Consider the following 26,744-nt stretch of genomic DNA (forward strand, 5'->3'; position numbering starts at 1 on the left):
CATGTATTTCAGCGTTTATTATAATGGCGAAATCCTTCTGATTATAATATACTTTAATCTACATTAATATTTACATGTAACCCATACCACCTTACATAATTATATTTTCTCACGGTCCTGGAAGTCCTACAGTGAACAAGGGTCGAACCCCCCCCCCCCCCTTGACCGCGCTCTAGATTCGCGCATGATTTATTTTTCATCAAAACGTTGGGATGCACGTTTCCGCACCTTCCGCACACTGGACGCTGACATGAAGTGAAGCTGACCTTCCTACGTCTTCACTGCGGTTGAAAAGAATCTACATTAAATCGTCTTCATCATCTGTAAATTCTGAATCTATGGAAACTCGCTATTTAAAATGATGTAGTCGTTCAGGATCTGACTAGGATTCTCCAACCAAATATTACGGAGCACTCTCTTCCGTACATGACTTATACTGGGCCAAGCCTGAAATTATTCCATTGTTGTTGGACACAGCCTCAAAAAACTTTCAACAAGCCAACACGCACTTTCGCTTTCAGATTTCTTATAGTCTTTGCATGAGTTTGGTATGCATCAGCACCGAAAGTCTGATTCCAACTGACAATGGCGTAGCGCCCTTTACGCAAAAACGCAAATGAATACACAAAATTTTGCAAAGCGTAGGTCTGATGATTTGAGTTTCCTATTGTTTGCACGTAAACAAATCGTATTGAGACTCCACTGAATTATAATCTGCATATTTAGTATTCAGTTCTCATCGTAAACCATGCAATTACTACAATTCCGGAAAATACCGTCATTCCATACTTTACTTAAGCATTGAATCATTATTTTTTGAAAGATGTGGTCTCATAACTGCAACGGTGTGTGCATACAAATTGAATAACGCGCTAGCGCGCGTTATGAAAAGAGCCAGGTACATTAGTACTGAAAATTGGCCCTTTCTTCAAATATCATAAGAACTGGCAAAAATAATGTCTATGAAAAGCTAGTTCTAAAAATATTTAAATTAATATATAGCTATCACTACTTTTGAAAATACGGCACTCCAAAGTGACGATATCTATGTACATACCCTTTCATCGTTTTTGCAATGGATTCATTAACATGGCACATTTTTCTGCATTGATTTTACAAAAAATTCAGTACCACATGTAATAATAGTACATATATGTGTTTGTAAAGAGGTTTATTCACAATTAAAGATAATAAGAACAAACACATAATCCATCTCTGCATTAGATTTGACCTTTTTGCACTAGAAATTCAACAACAGATCTATATACAAGCACATTTACCCTAATATGGTCATTAATAACAAGTTATGAAGGATTGCTTGATAAATGCCAGGTGAAAGTCAATGATATAAATGACATATTGTGAAGCCCTCAAAATAAACTGTATTTAAAAAAAGAAATAATAAAAAACTACGTCATTAATGGCATTATAACTTATGTATATATGCCCTACATGTACACGTATTTACGATGCAAGCTTTTTAATCTTTAATCTGACAAAATTAATTAAGTTAACTTAAAGTTAAATGTTTGAATCTATTTAGAGTAGCAGTAATGTATTCTATACATGTACATCAATTTAACACAATTATGATTTACAAATGTTTCAAAAAGTGAATAACAGATGAGAGCATAATACACATGTATATTTATTCACATAATTATGTAAAAATGAATTTTAGGACATATACTTGCATCTTAAACAAGGTGGCATCAAGTTCCAGGGTTTTAAAAAAGCACCAAGTGAACAAATCTGGACATGAATAAACAAATAATAAACACACTTGAATTGCAAAAATACCCCAGTATACAACTAGATACATTCAATGTCATTCCTCCATGGCTTCACACTCACTGTCGCTTTCATCAACAACCTCAGCAACCTCAGGAATAATGGCTGCATCACATACAGAGTCCAACCAGTTCTTGCTTAGTTCAAGATTTACGCGGGAGTGTCTGGCAAAAGACAAATACCATATAACACTGGCAATGTGTGCACACGTTCCAACCACTCTTGCGCCTGATTTGCAACAGCAATACCACGAAGTCACTGCTCCCTCTTCAAATCTAATCCAGCATAGGTAGGATTTGCTTGATGTATGCCTGCTTTGGATCTTAACAGCAAGGAGACCTGGTTGGTGATGATCGACCCAAAGTTCATACCCTTCTTGGCTCATGTGTTCCTGGGTGTAATGTTTCGCCAACTTAACTTGGTAAACTCCAAGAGTTAGTTCCCGGATTTCCTCTTCTGTATATTGGGGAAAGTCGGGGATATCAATGTTCTCGTCATCGATCTTTCTCCAGACATATCGTTTCTTTTGCAAATTATTTGATTCTACCTCAGTCTGCAGCAGATTAGTCTGTGTAGAGAGGTGACGCATCTTTGCAGCTGTCTGCAAGTCATTCTCTTCATCTCCACTGCTAAGAGGTGGCCTACAATAAAATTCCAATTCAGTAAGATTTTTTGTAGTACCTAGAGATTATATGTTCAGGATATTGTTGGTTTTGTAACTACATTGATAGATTACAAATATGCTTAATGAGCACCTGTATTTGTTGCAGAGAGCACTAATGATTCGTACATATTCCCCAACATATGGAATTTGAGAATTCGGGAGCTGTCTTGCCAAGTAGCGCCATGTCTTAATTCTGGCATTTACGGATTCCACTACCCATCTTATCTGTAATCATCATGGTTAAGAAAAACTTTATCATTCCATACATTTACCAATACATTACAATGTACATAAGATATATATGCATGTATATAATGTATAATTTTCAATGACCAAACACAATTAATATGTGCATGTATATGAATGTACCTTTGTAATCAACCGAGAACTATTGGCATCTTCAGTTTTGTGTTGCTTATGTCCTTTTTGTAAAAAGGACGGCATCTCCATCTGAATACCAAGATCAGCTAATACACCTGCTGAGTCTCCGAAGCCCCTGTCCACTATCAAAATGTCATCCTCTTGGAGCCACGTTTTGATTTCTTCAGTGTCTGTACCAATGATATGGTTGAGGATTTTGGCATCAGAATTTTTGCCGTCAGCTAAATATGGTCCTATGGCAGAAACAATGTACCCCGTGGTGGTGACAATCATCATTGGTTTCAACAGATGTCTGTTTAATAAATATTTCAAGTCATGAGTAATATCTACTTCTAAATATTTGTGATAATGACTTAATTAGGATTATATTGTATTACATGATTCAAAAGATCAAATATTCTTTTCATCATATATGACTGGTACATGTAATATTTGTTTAACAGTAAATGTGTAGCAATAAACATTTTTGTGCTGAGATTACACAAATGTTTTCTCCGTGATCTAACTTAATTAATATATGTTAAAAACAAAATTGATACAATACTAGTCAATACTTATTCTATCTTAAGTTTTTTACCTTTGTTTGTGCATACTGTATGACCGCCTTTGAAAAGAAAACTGTGAACTTTTTTGAACATATATGTATGTTCCATCAAGGACCAATATGGCTTGGTTGAAGGTGGGAGAAAAAAGTTCCTTGGCAAGAGGTCTTGTGTGCTCACTTATCACAGCATCTCTGGTGATGTGTTTGAAACCCAAGTGGTTTGGGACAAACTTGTTGGACAGAACTTGTCTTATAGAAGATACAGCTCGCCTTATCTGAGTGAAGAAAAATGAATATTGAGGTATATATTTCCTGAATTCCACCTAGTAAAAATACATGATATACTCCCAACAAACTTGCATACCAGTATAACCTGACATATGAATCACTTCTGATTCTCTTCATTCAAATATATTTATCAATTGACTGTTTAATTGTACCGGGTAATAAGCTTTTCACCAACCTGAGGTTTTGACATGTTGAACAAAACTCCTAGCATGTTATTGTCCATTGCTGTCTTCATTTTGGTCAGAAAAATTGCTAAGCAAGTTCTCACAGTTCTTGTCTTTGATGGTCTTACGTCTGCCGATTGAACATGCAATAGCAAGTCATCAAAGTCGCACTTCCTAAGCCCAGTCAAAGTGAGATAGTCCTTGTCTGACAATGATGAAGGGTCATCAAAATCTATTCTCTTGGATCCTCTTTGTAGGGCCTCTTCTCTAAGTTGTTCTACAAGTTCCATGATAGTAGTCCTGTTGACAAAACTTGTATCTTTGGGTGGAACCAGATTTTCTATTGACTCTGTGTTGATGGTGTCATTTACAATGTGGGCTGGACAACAACGAGCACCTGTTAAAATGAAGAGTTTAAAATTAAGAGTTTAAAATTAAGTTTACAATATGAGACAAATTCTCATGTAATTTGCATTTGTTACATTGATTTATTATAAACTTAATCATAAAAAACTACAGTAGATACATGTATATAAATGTACCATGACAAGCATGAATGTACTAGTATATATATGTACAGATATTTAAAAGCTAATTCTCTTTTTAATTTTATAAGCTTAAAGGAAAAAATAATTGGTACCTGAAGATATCAAAATGTTCTGCTCTAGGAAAAAGGTGAACCTGGTCTGTGCAGGAACCACAACAAGTTTGGGACCAGGTCTTCTACACAATACACAGTAGGCATGTGTATTTGCTGTGCTTTGTAAAGGCAAAGTAACAGAGGGTGGACTCTTCATGCTCACAACAGTACTTTTTCCCACAGGACTCTGTATGGGAGTTGCACAGGGTGGGACACCTGACTTCTCTGTACGAGATGATGTTGGTTTTAAATTACCACACTTGTGTCGACATTTTCTGCATAAAACACCATCTGCACAGTCTATCATAAAACATTTTCGTAGAATTTTCCTGGTGTCTTTATTCACTGGTCTCCTTTCATCTGGCTTTGTCCGCTTCTTGCAGAGTGTACAAGGATAATTCTTAGGACCACTACCAGGCATATCTTTAAAGAAAACAAAATTATGCATTTATTTAAAATCAAAAAATCATTGGTCTCTGATTTGAATAACACCTCTCTCTCTCTCTCTCTCTCTCTCTCTCTCTCTCTCTCTCTCTCTCTCTCTCTCTCTCTCTTTTGTTTGCATTGACAGTCTTGATCATCATAAATAATCATATTTTATTTGGTTTTAAAATTAGCATACTATTAACATCATTTGAAATACACGTATTAAAATTATAATTTTATTGATCCACAATTAATTTATAGATTTTAATATAATTACCTCTTAATGAATTCATCATAGTCATAACATATCCTCATTTAAAAAAGAAATGAACAATGAGATGAAAGAGGTGATCACATATATAATATATTATGCTGTATTTTTTTGTGATTGTGTGAATATGTTAAAGTTAATTATAAATAATTTAATTCAATACAGTTTTAAAAGATTACAGATTTTTTTTATTAGATATATAAACAACCTAGTTTTTATTTAATCTTAATAAAATACAGTGGATTATATATACATGATGTCTACAGTACAATTAGTTTTAACCTACTGTGATAGCTTCTCTTTGTACATGCATTTGAAAGAAACAAACAAATAAAATAAAACACCAGTCTATTTTTTATCAAAAATATTAAACATCATGATATATGATAATTTTTTTTAATTTGTCATCTTTTACTTAATAAACTCACATACATTATTTATTTATATCTAGGAAACAATTAAGTGTTTTAATAGGTTTAGTCAGTGTCAGCTAGAGATTCATTTATTTCACCTTTTAAAAAAATATTTAGGCCTATATGTTTGAAATATGTATTATGTTTACAATTCTTGCATATTCTAGCATTCAAAAGGAAACGGTTGATGCTCTCATGAAGAATTTTAAAATGTAAAAACTTCAACTTATTTTTAATTGTGTTCAACAAAACCGAAAAAATGCGCAGATCACGGAAGACAATTTTGAATGCCCCTGTAGTTGTCAATGTAAACAGTTCTATTTTTAGACTACGGGTACAGCATTAAAAGCCACTATTTATTTGTATTAAATGCATTTTCATGATTTATTAACCTTAGTAACATTTAAAGAATGTGTTTTACAACTCACTATCTGAATGTTTACGACATAAATACGTGTGTGTGCATTTGATTCTGTTTTATAGTTTCAAAGTCGATCGTCGCATTAGAATAACAATTGATCATGTTGATCAAATGAATAAAATCATTATGTAGCAAGGAATTTTCTAAAATTCATTATTTGTGTCATGTTGTGTGTTATCTAGATTCCTTGTAATTAATACATACCTTAAAGTTGAATCGCGTGTCCTCAGAATATTCCTTTTTCATCGTTGAATTGCCTTACTCTGTTCGCCATGATTCGCAAAAGTCAAAGTAAGCAGACGATTGATGACACAAAATTTCAAAATTCAAAGTGGCCACAGCCTTCGGCCGGAATAAAACCAGTATCAATTGTTTGCATTTAAGTCAACGCATTTTTGTTTAATTCATTGTCTTGGCCGATGCTTGTGACCATATTAAATTTTTGAAAAAACAATGTGAAAAATCAGAAAAAGTTATTGTTTTCCGGATCCCGGATAGGTTTGGGTATTATATATCTTGATGATAGGGCTACAATCCGCCCAAATATTTTCGCATACTTGTCCCTGGGATCATAAACTTTAAAACCATATATGGATTATTTAAATCATCTCACTTTATTTTTGAAGCATTTAATAGGGCCGGTTTGCTATAACTAACGTACCGGGCTCTTTGTTTGCACACACCGTTGCATGCAGTTATGAGACCACATCTTTCAAAAAATAATAATTCAATGCTTATATTTACGTCTTTTAACATTTTTTCTCTTTCTGCAAATTTGATTTATTAAAAAAAAAAATCGACATTATTCAACGAGTAATGCACAATTAACGGAAGAGCCATTGGAACAGCCGAATTATGCTGACAAATATAGTGCACAGCGTTTTTAATTCTTATAACACAATTTTATTTATCTGGTATTTAGTATACCAGATTTATTTTCGGTATTCTAAGAAATTAATCAATTGAATTTATTTATATCTTTAAAATATATTTACATCCATGAAATATTAATCAGTCCAAGTATAATATCAGGTCGTGATCCGGTTTGAAGTCGGGAGGAGAGTCGGTCATGCTCTGAAGGAAGACTGAATGTATTCATACGCACCAGATTTGGTGATTGGGTCTTCTGTGTTATGCATAAATATCACTCAAATCTATCAATGCATTTTAATAGGAGGAAAGAAGGTGGCTGTAAATATATTCAAATTAATTGGAAGTTCATTTGAATCATAAATTAATATGGACGAGCTATACCTTTGACTTTCATGTTATTGGCTTAAAGAATGATCTACAATAAACTTATTAAAATGAGATGAACAACTTTTAACTCCTTTCAAGTTTAAATATTCATACTAAAATCTGAAAACACATCAAGTTTTGGGTGTTTGTCCGTAATTGTATTCTGTCAATCTATACTTACATGTAATTTAAAGTCGGCGGTCGGGTGATTAAAATTTTGACAAAGTCACAATACATTGTGATAAACTTGATCAAAAATTTGTCATTTAGGTAAGTATGTTACGGTTTGAATAATAGAACTGTTTCAAAACGCCTATTATCTTTAGTCATATGCAGTTGGTTTCCGCTGGGGTATCAGTGTTTCATATATAATTACACAATCAACATCTGCCTTACACATACAGTATGTAAAATTGTACCATTTTGAGACAATATCTCATCGTCAAAGCCTGTAAATCTAAAAGCTAAAACCTAAAATCCAAGAGCATCGGGGGTCTTGAAATTTTAAAGAAAAATATTCGAAGAATACCAGGTAAATAATGTTTGTCTCGGAATTCACCAACTTTTGTTCATATTTATTGGAATCATAATACTTAAAAATTGTCATATTTTTAAGGCTGTTTTGTCATTCAAATGTGAGATGAAGAATTGTATATCTTATATATTTTTTAATACATATTTTATATATAAGTTTAAAAATTCAAATAAAAAAAATAGAGGTTCCACTGGGGATTGAACCCTGGCCGCTGGAAGTGATGACCACTGTCTTATCCAGTAGGCTACAGATGCTTATGTAACAAGATGTGTTTTATTTTATTACATCATACTATTGTTAGTTAATCTATAGGAAAATGGTTTGAACATTTTGAACACATATGTGAATTAGTATTATTTTGATAATGATAATGTAAGGTACTTTTCATATAGTGTATGGATATTAATAGTTTTTCTTGAAAGCAATTTTATAAAGAAATTGATTTTGTTAGATTTTCAATTATCATAGAGATTATAAATTTCGGACAATAGCCATTTTGTTTGTGACCATTGCTGAGGCCAGTTGTGAGTTGAGAAAACTTTTGTAAGTAAAATAATTGTACTGCTACTATATTGTATTGAAGTAAAGTTAGTTTTTTTATCAGTAATTATATCAAAGTAATCATTGTATCACAGATGAGAGTATATGTTGAAATTATCAAGAAAGTTTACAAAGTTTAAAGGTTTCACAGTGAATTGTACTCATGATTTGAATACAGACTAATGTTTGAAAAGGGTACAGTGATATTGATTTTACATATATTTTTATACAATTATAGACATGCATATTTTGCATAGTTACATGTCTAAATGGTTTGTTTCAGATATTATCTACCAGTACATGTAATACAGTTCCTTTCACCCTTATTTAGGGTAGGTACATGTGTACTTGAGAAATTATTGACTATGGCATTTACATATTGTCAGAGTATATTTTTAATCTGCAACATTGCATATTCAATATTGTAATAGGGTTATTTCTTTTTATGACCATCATTTATTAAATATAAGATAATTAGAAAAACAATATTTCGTAATTGAACATATGTGTCATTATAGTAATTGAATCAATTGTGATGCTTTATGATTGTGAAGTTTATATGTGTATTATGTTTTGTAGGAGCGTCACCATAATAATAATATCAACAATAAACGAAGTACATCTATACCATACTCGTTTGTTACAATGGTGTCAGAAGTGGGATTTCGATGATGGCTCACCAGACTTCTTCACTGATGTTGAGGAGAGGAACTTACAACATTTTATGAAGAGCTGGGACATCGAATCAGGATAGAGATTTGGTGACGTCGAGGAACATTTCGTTACTATAGTTTATAGTGTTTGTGAAATCAGCGATGGATCCTGCAATTGAGGCCGAGTTTAAGAAAATGAAAGAGAAGTTTACACTTATGGAGCTTGCCCAAAGTCAACTGAAGCAGAAACAGCCTACCGTATACATCAAATCTGAACGAAAACTGAGTAAGTTTGCAGGAAGACCTGAAAATGACAGTGATCCGGATGTGGACGATTGGCTAATGGATATGAGAGAACATATACTGAGTATTCCATCAACAGAAGGAAAAATTGAATTCATCAATGACCACCTCATTGGATCTGCTAAAACAGAAGTTCGTCTAAGACCAGCAGAACTGAAGAAAACTCCAGAGGATATTCTTAAAATCATTGAAGACACTTATAAAGTGCAAGATACTGTAACTCAACTTCGTCATAAATTTTACGAGAGAAAACAGAACGATGGTGAAACATTAGAAACATATTCTCTGGCTCTCATGAAATTAGCGTCATTGATTGTGAAGAAAGAGGGTTGTGATATGAAAACCATGGACAAAGTTGTGACAGATAAATTCATAGATGGTATCATGGATTCACAGATCAAGAGAGAAGTGCGTCGATTTGCATTTGAAAACCCTAAATTACCGTTTATTGAATTCAGACAGAGGATGCTACAGTGGGTTGATGATACACCATCAGTTAAAGTCAACAAAGTATCAACTGAAACTCCGATCAGCGAAGATCTGTTAGAACTTGTGAAATGTCAACAAAACATGTTAGAACACCAACAGAAACAAATAGATATGCTGATGTCCATGACAAAACAGAAACCAAACTATTCTCCAAGATACAGAGGCCAAAACTACCGAGGTTATTCTAACAGAAGAGGACATGGAAGAGGATATTATAATAGCGGAAGAGGATATTATAATCGTGGAAAAGAAGAAGGACCAATGAATCACCCAAAAGGCACACCCTCTCAGTGGGGAGTCTAACTGATGAGGGGCCACTCAGGAAAGACTCTGAAACAGATTTACAACACCAAAGCATTCAAAGTGAAATCAGTATTTCAAAGTGTCCTACAACAAAAGTAAAACTGAATGGACTAGTTAATGTAACATTTTTATTAGACACGGGATCAGAAGTCTCTACATTGAGTGAAACTGTATATAGAAAATTCTTTCCAAACGTTGAACTTAGAGATACTCAAAGACTCCTGAAACTAGTTGCTGCAAATAATACTGTCATTCCATACCTAGGCTATGTAGAACTTGACATTGAACTTTTTGGTTGTGTATTTCATAGTGTTGGATTTCTTGTATCCAAAAATACTAATTCCAGTTCTGTCCAAGGAATTCTGGGATGCAATATTCTGAAATATGTTAACCGTGTTTTGAAAACTGATAACACTACACCTGCGTACATTAACAGAGAAGAAGAAGAAAACTGGAACAGAATATCAACAGTGTTTGATTTAACAGAGAACTGTGATCGGTTATCATTTGTGAAAGTGGCAGGAAAAGAAGACATTTTAATTCCAGCTTGTTCAATGAAAGTCGTCATTGGTTCAACGCGTCAAAATCGGAGAGGAGAAGAAATGGTAGCAGCTGTTCAAGCGATTCAAGGAGCAACTGGATCATTACCACGAAATATTTCTGTAATAGACACACTAAGTGAGGTAAAGAATGGAAAGATTCCTGTTCGTGTCTTAAATTTAGGAAACGAAGATATTTGGCTAAAACCCAAAAGCAGAATTGGAACTTTGCATAAAGTAGAAATAGTAAAGTCAACAGAGGATCATTGTGATATCGATGAAAAAGCAGAAGACAATATAAATGTGAAATCTGATGTAGAATTCCACATTGGTGATGTAGACTTTACTGAAAAACAGAAAGCACAGTTTGACGCTTTATTAAAGAAACATTCCAATGCATTTTGTCAAAATGATTCTGATTTGGGACATTCATCTCTAGTTAAACATTCTATCAAATTAACTGACGAAATACCCATTCGTGTACCACATAGAAGAATTCCACCCAATCAATTGGAGGAAGTGAAACAACATTTGAGTAAGCTGTTGGATCAAAGAATTATTAGAAAAAGTAACAGTCCTTTCGCATCAGCCATTGTTATTGTCCGCAAGAAGGATGGAAGTATAAGGCTATGTGTAGACTATAGACAATTGAACAAGAAGACCATCAAAGATGCATACCCCCTCCCGAGGATAGAAGAGACTCTTGAAATGTTACATGGTGCTAAGTACTTTAGTTCCATAGATTTGGCACAAGGATACTATCAAGTGGAGATGAATGAAGAATCAATTCCCAAGACAGCATTCAGAGTTGGTACCGGAGGACTCTATGAATACCTTCGCATGCCTTTTGGCCTGTGCAACAGTCCAGCCACTTTCCAGCGACTGATGGAGGCTTGCTTTAGTGAAGAAAATTTTGAAATTCTGTTATTATATCTTGATGACATTTTAGTTTTCTCAAAATCTATCGAAGAACATTTTGCTAGACTCGATATTGTGTTTTCTAAACTTAAACAGCATGGACTCAAAATGAAACCTTCAAAATGCTGGTTTTTCCAAAAATCTGTTAAATATTTAGGACATATTGTATCATCTGAGGGAATTTCTACTGACCCAGATAAAACAGCAGCTGTGAAATCGTGGGCTAAACCAACTACAGAAAAAGAATTGAGATCTTTCTTGGGAATGGCTGGTTATTACCGCCGCTTTGTGAAAGACTTTTCCAAAATCGCAAGACCTTTACATGAACTTACATCTGGTGGAAAGAAGTCGACAAAGAAAAAGAAAGTGAAACGGATTTCCATTCCAGAGTCGTGGACAGAAGAATGTGATGATGCATTCGAAACTCTAAAACAGAAACTTACATCTTCGCCAGTACTTGGATATCCTGATTTTAAACGTGAATTCATCGTAGAAACTGATGCAAGTATGGATGGTCTTGGTGCCGTGTTATCACAACAACAGGAAAATGGCAAAGTTGTTATTGCCTATGCATCAAGAACACTTCGACCGCAAGAACGAAACATGAACAACTACAGTTCCATGAAGTTAGAGCTACTTGCTCTGAAATGGGCCGTAACAGAGAAGTTTCGTGATTATTTACTTGGATCTCGATTCATAGTTTATACGGACAACAATCCATTGTGTTATCTTCAGACTGCAAAGTTAGGAGCTACGGAAATGAGATGGGCTAGCCAATTAGCACAGTTCAACTTTGAGGTGAAATTCCGATCTGGAAAATCGAATCGAAATGCTGACGCATTAAGTCGAAAACCTATTCCAAAAGTTAGGACTGTGACATGTCATTCTGAAACTGCAGTTCAGAGTATCGTGTGTAGTTCCCCATTGATGGATTTATCGAAGGAAATATCTGTTACGCCTACTTCTGTTAACGCCATACATGCAGAATCAAGAATAGATGCTACATCAACGTTACCAGGATATGAAACAGCAGAAATAGCGTCATTACAACAGAATGATTCATTGATTAGCCGTGTTATTTACTGGTTGAGGTCCTCTACCAAACCGACTACAGTACAGTTGAAGCAAGAAAACAAAGACGTTAGGAAACTTCTGAAACAAAGAGACAAATTAAAGTTTGAAGAAGATATCTTGTATCGAACCATAGAAATGGAAACTGGATTAATAACTCAACTTGTGCTTCCAACCATATTGAAGGATCATGTGTTAGAATCTCTCCATAACCATGCAGGACATCAGGGATGTGAAAGAACACTATCGTTAATTCAGAAACGGTGCTACTGGCCAACCATGGTGAAAGATGTAGAACTGTATTGTAAAAGCTGTGAAAGATGCATGGTAGCCAAAGCTCCTATTCCATCTATACGAACACCGATAACTAGTTTACTAGCATATCAGCCACAGGACATTTTAGCGATAGATTTTACTATAATGGAACCTTCATCTGATGGCAGAGAGAATGTGCTTGTCATGACAGACATTTTTAGTAAGTTCACACAAGCTGTTCCGACGAAAGACCAAAAAGCACTGACAGTGGCAAAAGTTCTTATCAAAGAGTGGTTTTTCCATTATGGCATACCAAGGAGAATTCACAGTGATCAAGGGAGAAACTTTGAGAGTTCCATCGTCAAAGAACTTTGTGATATGTATCATGTTTCCAAAAGTAGAACCACCCCATATCATCCGGAAGGAAACGGACAAGTTGAAAGATATAACAGAACTATGCATAATTTGTTAAAGACCTTATCACCAGAACAGAAACGGAAATGGACGGAACATCTACCAGAATTAGTGTACATTTACAATTCAACAATTCATTCGTCAACTGGATATACGCCATATTTTCTCATGTTTGGTCGTGAACCAGTGTTACCCATTGACCATTTGTTAGGAATATCTACTCCAGACCCAGACAGCATCGATAAGTACCTTTCCAACCATAAAGAGAAACTTGGAATTGCATTTAATCACGCACGGAAAAATTTAGAGGAAAATGCAGAGAGAAGACAAGAACATTATAATAAAAGTGCAAAAGAAAGTGTTATTCCTGTAGGAACCCGAGTTTTAACCCGAAATCGTGTGCAAGGAAGAAATAAGATTCAAGATGTGTGGGACCCCACTCCTTATAAAGTCATTAGTGCATTAAGTGATAACGTATATTCTATTCAGTTAGCAGATGGTTCAGGACCAGTGAAAAATGTGAACAGAAGAGAAATTCTTAACACCGGTGAAATTATTACAGAGGAACCAGATGTGGAAATTCCAGTTACAAATTCTGATGACTCCGATGAGGAAGATTCCTATTTCAAGGTGATGCATTGCGACCAAAATGAAGATATCGAAGAAGAAACAGTAAATACAGGAAGTGATACAGAACAGCCAACTGTTCTGCCAAGACGTTCCACGCGAGCTACCGCTGGAAAACATTCAAATCCGAATCGTCTTCCTAAATCTGCTGTGTCTGTACAAAGGACTGTGATTCAAAACAAAAACTTTCAAGAACTTAGTGATGCAGTTGTTAACTTAGGAACTGCATTGGCAACAAAGTTGAATGAAGCGTGGAAACAGTATTAATTGTGTATTACTTTCATGCTGTATAAACTGTTCATATGAATGATTTTTTTTTTATGACTGACTGGAAATTTTTTTTTCTCACCTCATAATGTATTCATCCTGTTTTATAACAAAATTTGTTCCATTGCTGAGGGCAGCAATAACAAAGTGGGGGAATATGTGAGATGAAGAATTGTATATCTTATATATTTTTTAATACATATTTTATATATAAGTTTAAAAATTCAAATAAAAAAAATAGAGGTTCCACTGGGGATTGAACCCTGGCCGCTGGAAGTGATGACCACTGTCTTATCCAGTAGGCTACAGATGCTTATGTAACAAGATGTGTTTTATTTTATTACATCATACTATTGTTAGTTAATCTATAGGAAAATGGTTTGAACATTTTGAACACATATGTGAATTAGTATTATTTTGATAATGATAATGTAAGGTACTTTTCATATAGTGTATGGATATTAATAGTTTTTCTTGAAAGCAATTTTATAAAGAAATTGATTTTGTTAGATTTTCAATTATCATAGAGATTATAAATTTCGGACAATAGCCATTTTGTTTGTGACCATTGCTGAGGCCAGTTGTGAGTTGAGAAAACTTTTGTAAGTAAAATAATTGTACTGCTACTATATTGTATTGAAGTAAAGTTAGTTTTTTTATCAGTAATTATATCAAAGTAATCATTGTATCACAGATGAGAGTATATGTTGAAATTATCAAGAAAGTTTACAAAGTTTAAAGGTTTCACAGTGAATTGTACTCATGATTTGAATACAGACTAATGTTTGAAAAGGGTACAGTGATATTGATTTTACATATATTTTTATACAATTATAGACATGCATATTTTGCATAGTTACATGTCTAAATGGTTTGTTTCAGATATTATCTACCAGTACATGTAATACAGTTCCTTTCACCCTTATTTAGGGTAGGTACATGTGTACTTGAGAAATTATTGACTATGGCATTTACATATTGTCAGAGTATATTTTTAATCTGCAACATTGCATATTCAATATTGTAATAGGGTTATTTCTTTTTATGACCATCATTTATTAAATATAAGATAATTAGAAAAAACAATATTTCGTAATTGAACATATGTGTCATTATAGTAATTGAATCAATTGTGATGCTTTATGATTGTGAAGTTTATATGTGTATTATGTTTTGTAGGAGCGTCACCATAATAATAATATCAACAATAAACGAAGTACATCTATACCATACTCGTTTGTTACACAAATAACATAAAATCCGGGGGCTTCGCCCCCTGGGCCCCCACCAGGGCTCTGTCCTGAACCCGCTGGAGGCCTCAAGGCGGCCCCCAGACCCCCTACCTTTTTTTGAATACAGTAAATTAAAAGGTAGCTACGCCACTGACTGACCATAATTTACAATTCGAAATTATACATAAAGCAATTAATGAATAACACAATCAAGGTTTAAATAACATATTATGCAGAAATGTAATGAAATCATTTATCAAACAACAATTGAGTATAAATCATGACATTTCATATACCAACAGGATTAATAACAGAGTTTCAATAAGCGCAAAGTCATTTAAAAGATTAACTGTCCATCTCTGACTGCCTCAGGTGGGATAAAGGCTGCGCGAAATTTAGAACGTTTTTAAAACAAATGTCGAAATATGGCAAACATTTTTGTATCAAAAAACACAAAATCAGAAAAAATAAATTTACACAATAATTAAAAATAGTCCGAATGATTGAATTTCAAACCGTGACATGTTCATCATTTAAAAATTTAATCAATTTCTGTGTTGATGTTAAATAGTTATAACTATTCCTTTTTTAACTATTTAGAGTTACTAAAACAATTGGCCTTGCGTATCTGACAATAACTTATTCAATGCTAAATAAATTAAAATTACATCTGTTGTGTAAGATAAAAGAGTGTGTTCTTGAAACAATATATGTAAACAAAATAAATACTGTAGTTATTATCACGATTGAATGATGAACGTACAAAGGATCAATGAACATGTGTGTGATAAAGTAGAAGCACATGAAGCGAGTGTTATTAGACTTCCGCGGATCGCATGCATGTCAATTTTTCCGGGATCTTCACGGCCATATGCGGGATATGGATTATATAATTGTGTACACAGAGCTCCGTGGCCATGTTCGCTTAAAATATTTGCAGTTTAATAACTTATTTTATTTAAACAATATATAACTATTTAACAACTTTGAAAATATACAAAGAGCCCCCTTTTCAATGACACATGTCACAATGTCATACATGTATTTACTGAAATATCTACCGTTTTTAATTATGAAGCTGAAGCAGATTAATTTCATCATTTAAAGATTTCATCATTTTTTGTGTTCGTGTTTTGTGTGCATTTTTTTTTTGACAATTATTTAGATTTACTTACCCACCATTCATTTTTTGTCTGGCAATGCTTATGATTGAAAATATAAACATTTATATGTTATAGAACTTCTTTGTGAACCCATATATGAGAGACGCAAATCTTGTGTATGAGATAACCGCTGACCACTAGATAGTCCAGCCGCGACCAAAGTGACCGATTTTCTCGGCCGCGAGCTAGGGATCAGTTACGTAATGGTACAGAGATCAAAAACCAGGTTAATGCTTGCAGAACTTAATAAGACTGACATATAGCCGTCACGCAAAAACTTGAAGAAAATAATGTATGCTGTTATGAAACTTTTTCGAATGAATTAAACCATCCCGAATTCAATAATACATTTTCTGTGGTGAATGTATGTCCATTGTACACAATGGCTGAGGTCATTTTAACGCGAATTAATGAGATTAAAATTTTTGAAGAATTTAAAATTCATCCAATCAACTCAAGAAAGATGACATCAGACGCAGAATTGTAAGCGCAACTTAGATATCATGTTTGAAAATTAGTTTGAGGTCATTTTAACGCGATTTAAATGAGATAAAAATATAAAATTTATCGAATCAATTCGAGGAAGATGTCATCAGACGCAGAATTGTAAGTGTAACTTACATATAATGTTTTGAAATTAGCCTGAGGTCATTTTAACACGATTTACTAAAATTTAAATTTTTCCAAAAATTTAAAAATCATCCAATCATTTCGACAAAGATGTCATTAGACGCGAAATTGTAAGCAACACTTAGATATCATGTTTTAAAATTAGTCTGATGTCATTTAAACACGATTTATTTAAATTTAAAATTTTCAAAAAAATTAAAGATCATCCAATCAATTCGAGAAAGATGTCATTAGACGCGGAATTGTAAGCGCAACTTAGATGTTATATTTGAAAATTAATTTGAGATCATTTTAACGCGATTTAAATGAAATTAAATTTTTTGAAAAAGTTAAAATTCATCTATTCAATTCGAGAAAGATGTCATTAGACGCAGAATTCTAAGCACAACCTAAATATTATAATTTAAAACTAGTCTCAGCTCATTTAAACACGATTTAATCGATTTTAAAATTTTCTTAAAATTCATCCAATCAATTTGAGAAAGATGTCATTAGATGCAGAATTGTAAGCTCAACTGTGGTATCATGTTTTAAAATCAGTCTGATGTCATTTTAACGCAATTTAAATGAGTTTAAAAATTTTGAAAATTTTAAATTTATCCAATCAATTCGAGAAAGATGTCATCAGATGCAGAATTGTAAGCGCAACTGAGGTATCATGTTTTAAAATTAGTCTGAGGTCATTTTAATGCGATTTAAATGAGTTTAAATTTTTTGAAAAATTAAAAATTCATCCAATCAATTCGAGAAAGATGTCATCAGATGCAGAATTGTAAGTGAAACTTAGATATCATGTACTAAAGTTGGTCTAATGTTATTTTAACACAATTTAAATGACTTTAAATTTTTTGAAAAATTTAAATTTCATCTGTCCAATTCGAAAAATATGTCATTTGACGCAGAATTGTAAGTGCAATTTAGATATCATGTTTTAAAATTAGTCTCAGGAAGTTTTAACACGATTTAATTAAATTTAAAATTTTCAAAAAATTCAAATTTCATCCCATCAATTTGAAAAAGATTTCATTAGACGCAGAATTGTGTGTGCAACTTAGATATTATGTTTTAAAACTAGTCTGAGGTCATTATAACACATTTATTATGAATTTTAAAATTTAGTGTCCCTACTTGGAATTTCCAGACAATGATTTTTCTCGTAATGCTAGTCTATCATGTCCTCTATCATTCCTGAAAATTTCAGCTTTCTATCTTTTTTCGCTTTAAAATACATGTGTGGACAATGAAAACCCATCGAAAGTGTGTTATATATCTTGACCCCGGCTAGCTTCCGCATTCGGAATTTCCGAACCGTAATTAACCCTGTGCGGCTAGATTTGTATATTTTCTACCAATCTGAGGAAATGCGTGGACAAAAAATTTCGTCGAAAACGTGTCCTATATATTGACCCTGGCTAGCTTCCGTACTCGGAATTTCCAGACAATGATTTTCCTCGTGAGGCTAGACGTTCATGTCATCTATCATTTCGAACAATTTTTTCTTTCTATCATTGCTTGTTCTTGAGGAAATGCGTGCACAAGGAGTTTTCGTCTAAAACGTGTCCTATATTTTGACCCCAGTTAGCTTCCGTACTCGGAATTTCCGGACAATCATTTTCCTCGTGAGGCTAGACTATCGTGTCCTCTATCATTCCTGAAAATTTCAGCTTTCTATCTTTGCTCGTTTTTGAGGAAATGCGTGGACAAGGAGTTCTCGTAAAAAACGTGTCCTATATTTTGACCCCAGTTAGCTTCCGTACTCGGAATTTCCGGACAATGATTTTCCTCGTGAGGCTAGACATTCATGTCCTTTTTCATTCCTGAAAATTTCAGCTTTCTATCATTGCTCGTTTTTGAGGAGATACCTGGACAAGAACTTTTTTAAAAATTACAAAATGGCGGATAAGTCCGAACCGGAAGTGATTTTTACAAAATAAAAAAATGTATATAAGCTTTAGATGATAATAGATAAATGCTGAAAATTTGACAAAAATCGGACCACGCATCTCCGAGAAATCTTCTGCACAAAAATTGTAAAGAAAAAAAAAGTGAAAAAGAAACATTACAATAATAGAAGGGTCTTCCGCTGAAGACGGAAGACCCTAATTATTTTGGTGAAATACGGTTATGTATAATTTTAAATATGTCTCCAAACAAATATCTAAACCTTTCAAGCAGACGATTTTTATATTTGTAGATTTTTAATTTTAGAATGACAGTAAATCTCTTATTCAGTAAAAATGACTTTGAGCCTAGGTTTAGAGTAATTCTATTAGTCAAAATTCATCTTTACAAAAGATAATCTATAATTGTAAATACTTCGAGAGGGTGGGGTATATTTCTCGTGTCACAAAAACGACTGAGTACATTGCGTGCAAATGCAGGCGCCTTTCTTTTATATAATTTGACTTTTAAACAAGTTAACTTGATCTCGATCTTAACACTAGTTGTCATGAGAATATTTAATCTTTTATAAGTAGTTCAACATTGTGTATGAATTTTACGTCCCGGTTAATTGATTTTAAAGATTTTTAGTTATTTTCTCAAGGAACCCGACATCAAACTGATAAGAGACAAAGTCCTAAAAATAAATACAATTTTACGTGTGATAATAATTGAATGGCATTAAATGGTTATTTGAAAAAAAAGGCCTTTATTTATTTTAAAGGTGATAAATGATATAAGCACATGTAGATGACTATTTAAATAATTTTAAATGCTTTCTCTGGTGATTCATGCGGAATGTGAAGGTCGCTATATTGCAGAAAAAATGCATATTTTTTTCTGAATTGTCTACGGAGATTTTGTATTGCAGCAAGCCCGGATGATAACGTTGAAAAATTGCGCGATGTATTCCGAGTGTATTCCGAATGAAAAAAAAATGTAAACATTCCCCATTATAAATCTCCGTAAGGAATCTGTTTTCGTTCCTGTGTATTTTTCCGAGTGAAAGATGATAATGTGTCAATGAAATTATCTTGGAAAATATCCCTTTCAACTATTTCAATTGCACTTCTTTCACAGGTAAGTGTATTTTTATTAATAATCGTCTAAACGTGTTGCATAAATATCTTGGGACAGACTATAATACATTAGCTAAAAGAAACGGCCAAAACGTCTCCAGTGAGACTTTGTGTCTGACATCATCATGATTATTTCGTGCAGTCCGTGATTTCTCTTAGGTCGCTGTAGGTTTTGACCAATCCATAAACGGAGCGTGTATATATATATTTAAGTCCTGTTAGTTTCAGTCGATGAAAGGTTAGACCAATCGATAAACGGGGCGCGTAATTTTCAGTCTGACTGCTTCTATATAGCTATGAAATAACTATACGTTTCCGTAAAAAATAGAAGGAATTATACTCGGAGGATGGAAATATGAAAATGAATGTTCAGGAGATTGTGACGCATTTCAAACATAAGCATAACATATAAAGCCTGTATGTTGGTAAAAGATTGACAAAAGTCAGTACAAGTAGCATTTTCAAAACCATGATGTTTTACCTGTGAAACACAATAAGATGGTATCATGCAAGAATTCTACTCTGACAAATTGTTTGGATCACCATGTCACATAAAAAAACACGACTTACATTTTTTGTTCATATTTTTTCCACTGTATTCGGCATATTACTTGTATGACAAATAACTTTATTTTGAGATTTGTATTTAGAAAATAGCAGTAAATGTAGTAATTAAGTGATAAGTGATATGACTTTTTCTGTGCTGTAAATTACAGTTGTTTGGGTGACAGAAGAATATACGAGCACGCACATGTAATTATGACGTCACTTACGTAAAATGACGTCAATTTAAATCGTTAACGTTTCGTGTGTCAATCATTATTCTAACCTGATTGCCAGTGCGAACTATTTCATTTTTAAAGTACATGTAGTTGATCTTTATTTCATTTATTCAATACTGCTATGAGCAAGAGCATAAACAGAGCATACATGTAACATGGAATTATTTCTATCTCAAATTTCATTTTTTTTTATTACATGTAGGACATATGTACATATAATATTTTTTTCTTGTTAATTTATACCAAAAAAACTCCACACATAATCCACAAAAATTGCAATATATAATATTTTAAATGTGCAAAAATTTCATTACTGTTATTTTTAAAACCATAAAATATGTATTAAATATCTTATGTTTAAATCGGCCCAAAATCGGCCCCGTGGCACTCTACGCAACTGTGTGATCGGCCCAAAATCGGCCCTGTGGCACAGAAGTGGTTTAGAAGCGTGAGGTGGGGGAATGGGGTAAATTAAAGACATACACAGACATACATAGAAAGTGTGATAATGTATGCCGGTAATGTGGTATTATCTTATGGAAATGTTTAAATTAAAGACATACACATGTAGAAAGTGTGATAATGTATGCCGGTAATGTGGTATTATCTTGTGTAACTGTTTAAATTAAAGACATACACATGTAGAAAGTGTGATAATGTATGCCAGTAATGTGGTATTATCTTGTGTAACTGTTTAAATTAAAGACATACACATGTAGAAAGTGTTATAATGTATGCCGGTAATGTGGTATTATCTTGTGTAACTGTTTAAATTAAAGACATTCACATGTAGAGAGTGTGTTAATGTATGCCGGTAATGTGGTACATGTAATTGGGCTCAATCATGGAAAACCCAGTTTAGATTATATATATACATCCTAACAATACATATAGATAAGAAAAAGTATATGTTTACTTGCTAGTTGTTTGTTATAACCTCTCAGAAATGGGTATCCCCTTAAAAACGTTTGTGAAAAACATGAAATTTGCAAAATGTCTGGATTTTTTTCTAAAATTAATTCCTTAATGGTTGGTAAATTAAAAAAAATGCATGTAAAAATCGAGTATTAACATAATTCTGGCAATTTCTTTAGTTAATTTAAAGAAATTTGAATTTTGCAAGGGTTGGAGGGGGTTCGTACCCCTGACCCCCTCTAGATTAGCGCATGGGGGAGTGGCATACTTAACCATAATTTTAGAAAAATCAACTATTATATCTATTTCCATGGTGGAAGTGAAGGACATGTCTTGGTAGGCGCTGGCACGATAAGGGTCCTCCAAAGCTCAAAGTCAGGAATTGACCTGGATCTTTAAATAATGGCGTGGTTGAAGTACACCGATCATTGTTTCAAAAATATCAATAAATAGATGCACTTTATTCTACATGAAATGCAATGCACCAATATTTTATTTACTGAGAACAAATCAAGAAATAACGTATTGTCAGGGACACCTACACTTACATGCAGCAGGGTACAACTGTTTAAACACTTAATGTCCATTTTACTCTTTAAAAAATTCCTCGTGTAATACATTTTATGCGCGGGTCTACAGGTGGAGTGGTTGCGTGTATTTCCCCTGAAAAGAAACCTTATTAAATAAGTAAAGCAAAGCTACCCCCACCCCCCAAAAAGGCATTGGATCCCCCATCCGCTAAACAAAATACCCCCTCCCACATTTGTTCGCTTTTTGGACATACGTACGGTTTATTTATCATCATATCTATCGTAATTAAATAATTTACCTTTGATTTGAGTGACTTTTACCAGGTGTGGTAGTCCACCTTAATGACTTTGTTTCTTTGTTGTGAACGGCTTTCTCCCCGTCAAAAACGAGCGCGGCCTTCGCTAAATTTCTCTCCTGAAACAGTTCTTCAAATTCAGCCAACTTTTGGGACTTCGCCCCTCGTGCTTGAATTCAAATGCTGGTCCGGTCTCTGCCACATGCGCAGCACTGCTCACCGTGGTGGGTTTTTTTTGCAAGTTTCTGAGTAAGCCCCGTTATGTTTTTATGATTAAACAACTCTGTTTTTCTATCGCTTTGTTTAGTAAGGAAGGAAAATAATGAAACTGCCTCTTCGTTCGATAATCCTATATCACTGCATTCCATTCTATCTGCCATTTTACCTCATTTAAAACACATACAACTAACGAGCAAGCTTAGAGTGCCACGCCACCGCATTGTTCTACTATTTATATTACCTGATCACGTGACTCGAAACCTATTCGAGTTCATGTATGTATGAAAACTCATCACGCTCAAGATCTCAAATACAGTTGAACGAATGGCAGAGCTTTATCGCCGTGTTTTAATGATAAAACATGCGAGGTGAAAGGTTGTGAATAATGCGTGGTGGGTGGATAGATGTAGAGGGACTGATTATCATGACAACACATTTAACTGAGAGAGAGAGAGAGAGAGAGAGAGAGAGAGAGAGAGAGAGATAGAGAGAGAGAGAGGGGGGTTAGTTATGCTGAAGAGGTTGATAATTTGAGTTATCTCCCTTATAACACCAAGTTATGACATATCCTGTAAATAATTTACAACAATTTTTTTTTCGAAATATCAAGACCATTAAGAATAATAAGAACCGATTTTGAAAGTTAACAAAAAGCAATCTTACTTGGAAATATAGAAAGTAATCAAAAATTAGCAGTAAGTAATACAAACGCATGTTAGAGGGCATTAGATGTAAACTTAAATGATATTTCATCTTTCTTTTTTTTTATTTACAAGAAACAAATTTCGATGATACTGCAGGCACGTAGCATTTTTTTGGAAAGTGGGGGGGGGGGGGGGGGGGCAGACTCATCCAAAAAATCTTGACAAGCAAAAAAAAAAAAAAAGGGAAAATTTTAAGTTTCCCAAAATCTTCCCTTACATATCAATTTTTTACATACTCACAAAAAAGTGGGGGGGCCAACTCCATGATAATCCCATTTTTTATATCTAGATTTTGAAAAATTTGTTGCTGCGAGAAAAAGTGCCCCCCCCCCCCCCCTGATGCTACGTGCCTGTACTGAAGTCAATGTTTATGTGCGTTTGTTCCAATGTACACTGTACAGCAATAAAAAAAAAATCTTAGAAACGCGAAATTTATTAAAACTTCAGATTACCGCATGCAACTGCATGCACTCTATAAAGGACTATTATTTAATTTTTTTTTAAATAGATAATCACTTGGCCGATATTTGTATTTGAGAGAGAGAGAGAGAGAGAGAGAGAGAGAGAGAGAGAGAGAGAGAGAGAGAGAGAGAGAGAGAGATTCATTCGTTGTGTAACATCGATAATAAGAAAATTTTAGACACTATGTAAAAATCTTACTACTGACCGAGTATAAGCTACAACTATCGGCACTGTGCTATCGATTCGTGCCAAAAAATGGACATAATTAACGCAGATGTCTTATTGAGAGTTACATGCAATCTTACATTTTGAAAAAAAAAATATGTGAATAATGCTTATATATAATTAATTATTTCAAAGATTATGGTTTATAAAAATCGCATCACAAAATACAACGGTGCGTGTGAACTTAGTAAGCGATTTTAATGTGGTGTAGACACGTGTTTTTATAAGTGAAACTCAAATAGAAGCTGTGATTGTCACTTTAACTTATGAAATTCCGAAAACATATTTTATAAACAATTTGTGCAAAGGAGGGGCGAGCTTGAACAGATCTGGAAAGTCTAAAACATGCATACATGAAAGGCGATGACTTGATTGAATAGAAGTATATACATGTAGGTTCAGCACGTGGGGTGGCTTTTGTATTTTGTTGGTCTGTCGTATTTGATACACTTTATTTGGCGTGTACGATTATGTTTCAACACTGATGAATTTGATAAATCCAGTGTTAATGGGAAATTTATCAACAAACTGTGTTTATGTCAAATGTTTTTGTAAAAGAGGTAAGGAGCGTAGATATAAACAACTTTTAAAAGAACGAGGTAATTAACGGTCTGTAATTCTCTCTCTCTCTCTCTCTCTCTCTCTCTCTCTCTCTCTCTCTCTCTAACCCGGGTAATTTACAGTTTATACAAATTAAGCTTGTTTATGTAAACTAATGATAGTACTTTAATTAATTAAAACACGCATGATAAAAGCTAAAAATTATGAGAGAGAGAAAGAAAGAGAGAGAGAGAGAATTTCATCAGTTATAGATGCAGACACATCTCCATGCTCGCAGATGATAAAGGGCATAATATACATGTAAATAATGTGTTATATTTTGTTCAGAAATAATTGATCTGGATACACGTACAGTTTGTCTACATGTCAGGACTTTTTACATGAATTTCCGTGCTCTGTTTTCCTCTAGAGACGTAAGAATTCCCTCCACCAGCTTTTGGAGCATACTCCAAATAGTACTCATGCAGCGGAAATTATGTGTTTTATTAGAAGATTAAATTAAAAATGCTCCCCAGTTTCGAACCCCCATACTTCACATTTGTATTAAGAGTCAGGGTTGATCTTGAACATGTGTTTTCTCTCTCTCTCTCTCTCTCTCTCTCTCTCTCTCTCTCTCTCTCTCTCTCTCTCTCTCTCTCTCTCTCTTGCTTACGCATGCATTGTTGATAAGTAAGAAATACCACATAAGTGTGGGGGAGGGCAGGCCCCATCCACCTCCCCCTCCCCTAATCCGCCCCCGATCCTGAAGCCTGCAAACATTTCTTTGTTTTGAAGTTGCCTAATTATAGGAAGTTCAAGTTCAAGTTCATTTATTCGCTCAAAACCATTTCAAACATATGGTACATGAGGACAAAAATAACATTAAAATATACATATAAATTGATCAGAAGAGGTAAACAATTATATTAATATAAAGGTTATAGAGTTAGGAAAAGTTATACAAAGTGAAACTCATGGAGGACAGACTACCTCGTATATCTTTGTTATGAAAATACACAATTTTCTCAGCAATTTCAGGTTACATGTTGTCATAAGATACGAAAATTTTAACACATTAGGTCTAGCTGAAATATTTTTGTCTATAAACTTGTTCCGGACTTGTGATATTGCATCACATTCTAAAATATAATGAAATTCATCGGCTATACGTTTTGTATTACAGAGAGGACAAAATCTTTCATTTAATGGGATACCCTCCCATCTTCCCAGTTCAACTGGTAGATGGTGATTTGAAGTACGAAATTTACCTAGAATTTTTCTGAATTTCAGGGGTAAAATATCTAAATATTTTTCATATCCAAAATTTGTTTGAAAATTTTATATATTACTCCTTTTGATGAATTATTTATTTCAGCATGCCACTTTTGAATAAATTGATCTTGTTATCTCTGTTTAACTGCCGTTGAAACCCATTTTTGATTAACAATATTTAAAAACTGACTATGCCAAACATTTGATAAACCACATGAGTTAAAAACATGACGAATACAATCAATCCAAGGGTTAGTACTGGTTGTATTTTCAGTCTGATTCAACAAGTACCGGTATAATATATTTGTAATGCTAGTATTAGTACTAGAAATTAATTTACACCAGTATGATACCATTCTAGTAAATACAATTACAGATAAAGGAAAACGACCTGTTTCTCCGTAAACCATATAGTTTGGAGTACTACTTTTTAAACATAAAATGTGCTTTAAAAACTTTAGGTGAACACGTTCAATACTATCAAGTTTTTCAAAACCCCATACTTCGCAACCATACAGCAATACAGGTACAACCATTTTATCAAAGAGTTCTAACTGACATGTAACTGGTAGATTAAATTGTCTAATTTTTCTAATGA

At 33.7% G+C, this 26,744-nt stretch overlaps 2 protein-coding genes and 1 long non-coding RNA gene across 3 annotated transcripts in view; 2 read left to right on the forward strand and 1 right to left on the reverse strand.

The window, feature by feature from the left end:
* LOC136273001 (uncharacterized) overlaps positions 1-26,744 on the forward strand; it is a 57,819-nt gene that overhangs the window by 24,048 nt on the left and 7,027 nt on the right. The window lies entirely within an intron of this gene.
* On the reverse strand, positions 900-6,664 carry LOC109617428 (uncharacterized). The gene is made up of 7 exons (XM_066080698.1): positions 6,208-6,664; positions 4,473-4,895; positions 3,844-4,229; positions 3,414-3,655; positions 2,825-3,128; positions 2,547-2,680; positions 900-2,432 (listed from the first exon to the last, which is right to left on the reverse strand). The coding sequence occupies exons 2-7, from the start codon at positions 4,891-4,893 to the stop codon at positions 1,829-1,831; spliced, it is 2,091 nt and encodes a 696-aa protein (XP_065936770.1). The 5' UTR covers positions 4,894-4,895; positions 6,208-6,664; the 3' UTR covers positions 900-1,828.
* LOC136274214 (uncharacterized) lies at positions 7,918-11,925 on the forward strand. The gene is made up of 2 exons (XM_066080702.1): positions 7,918-8,649; positions 8,897-11,925. The coding sequence occupies exon 2, from the start codon at positions 9,133-9,135 to the stop codon at positions 10,063-10,065; it is 933 nt and encodes a 310-aa protein (XP_065936774.1). The 5' UTR covers positions 7,918-8,649; positions 8,897-9,132; the 3' UTR covers positions 10,066-11,925.

The sequence above is a fragment of the Magallana gigas genome, chromosome 1 (genome assembly GCF_963853765.1).
Source record: "Magallana gigas chromosome 1, xbMagGiga1.1, whole genome shotgun sequence".
Classification (NCBI taxonomy): Eukaryota; Metazoa; Mollusca; class Bivalvia; order Ostreida; family Ostreidae; genus Magallana; species Magallana gigas.

Coding starts and splice junctions, on each gene's coding strand:
- LOC109617428 (XM_066080698.1), bottom strand. CDS start 4,893: ATGCCTGGTAGTGGTCCTAAGAATTATCCTTGTACACTCTGCAAGAAG. Junction 3,656..3,843: donor TCAACATGTCAAAACCTCAG/GTTGGTGAAAAG, acceptor TTCTTCACTCAG/ATAAGGCGAGCTGTATCTTC. Junction 2,681..2,824: donor GTTCTCGGTTGATTACAAAG/GTACATTCATAT, acceptor TGATGATTACAG/ATAAGATGGGTAGTGGAATC.
- LOC136274214 (XM_066080702.1), top strand. CDS start 9,133: ATGGATCCTGCAATTGAGGCCGAGTTTAAGAAAATGAAAGAGAAGTTT.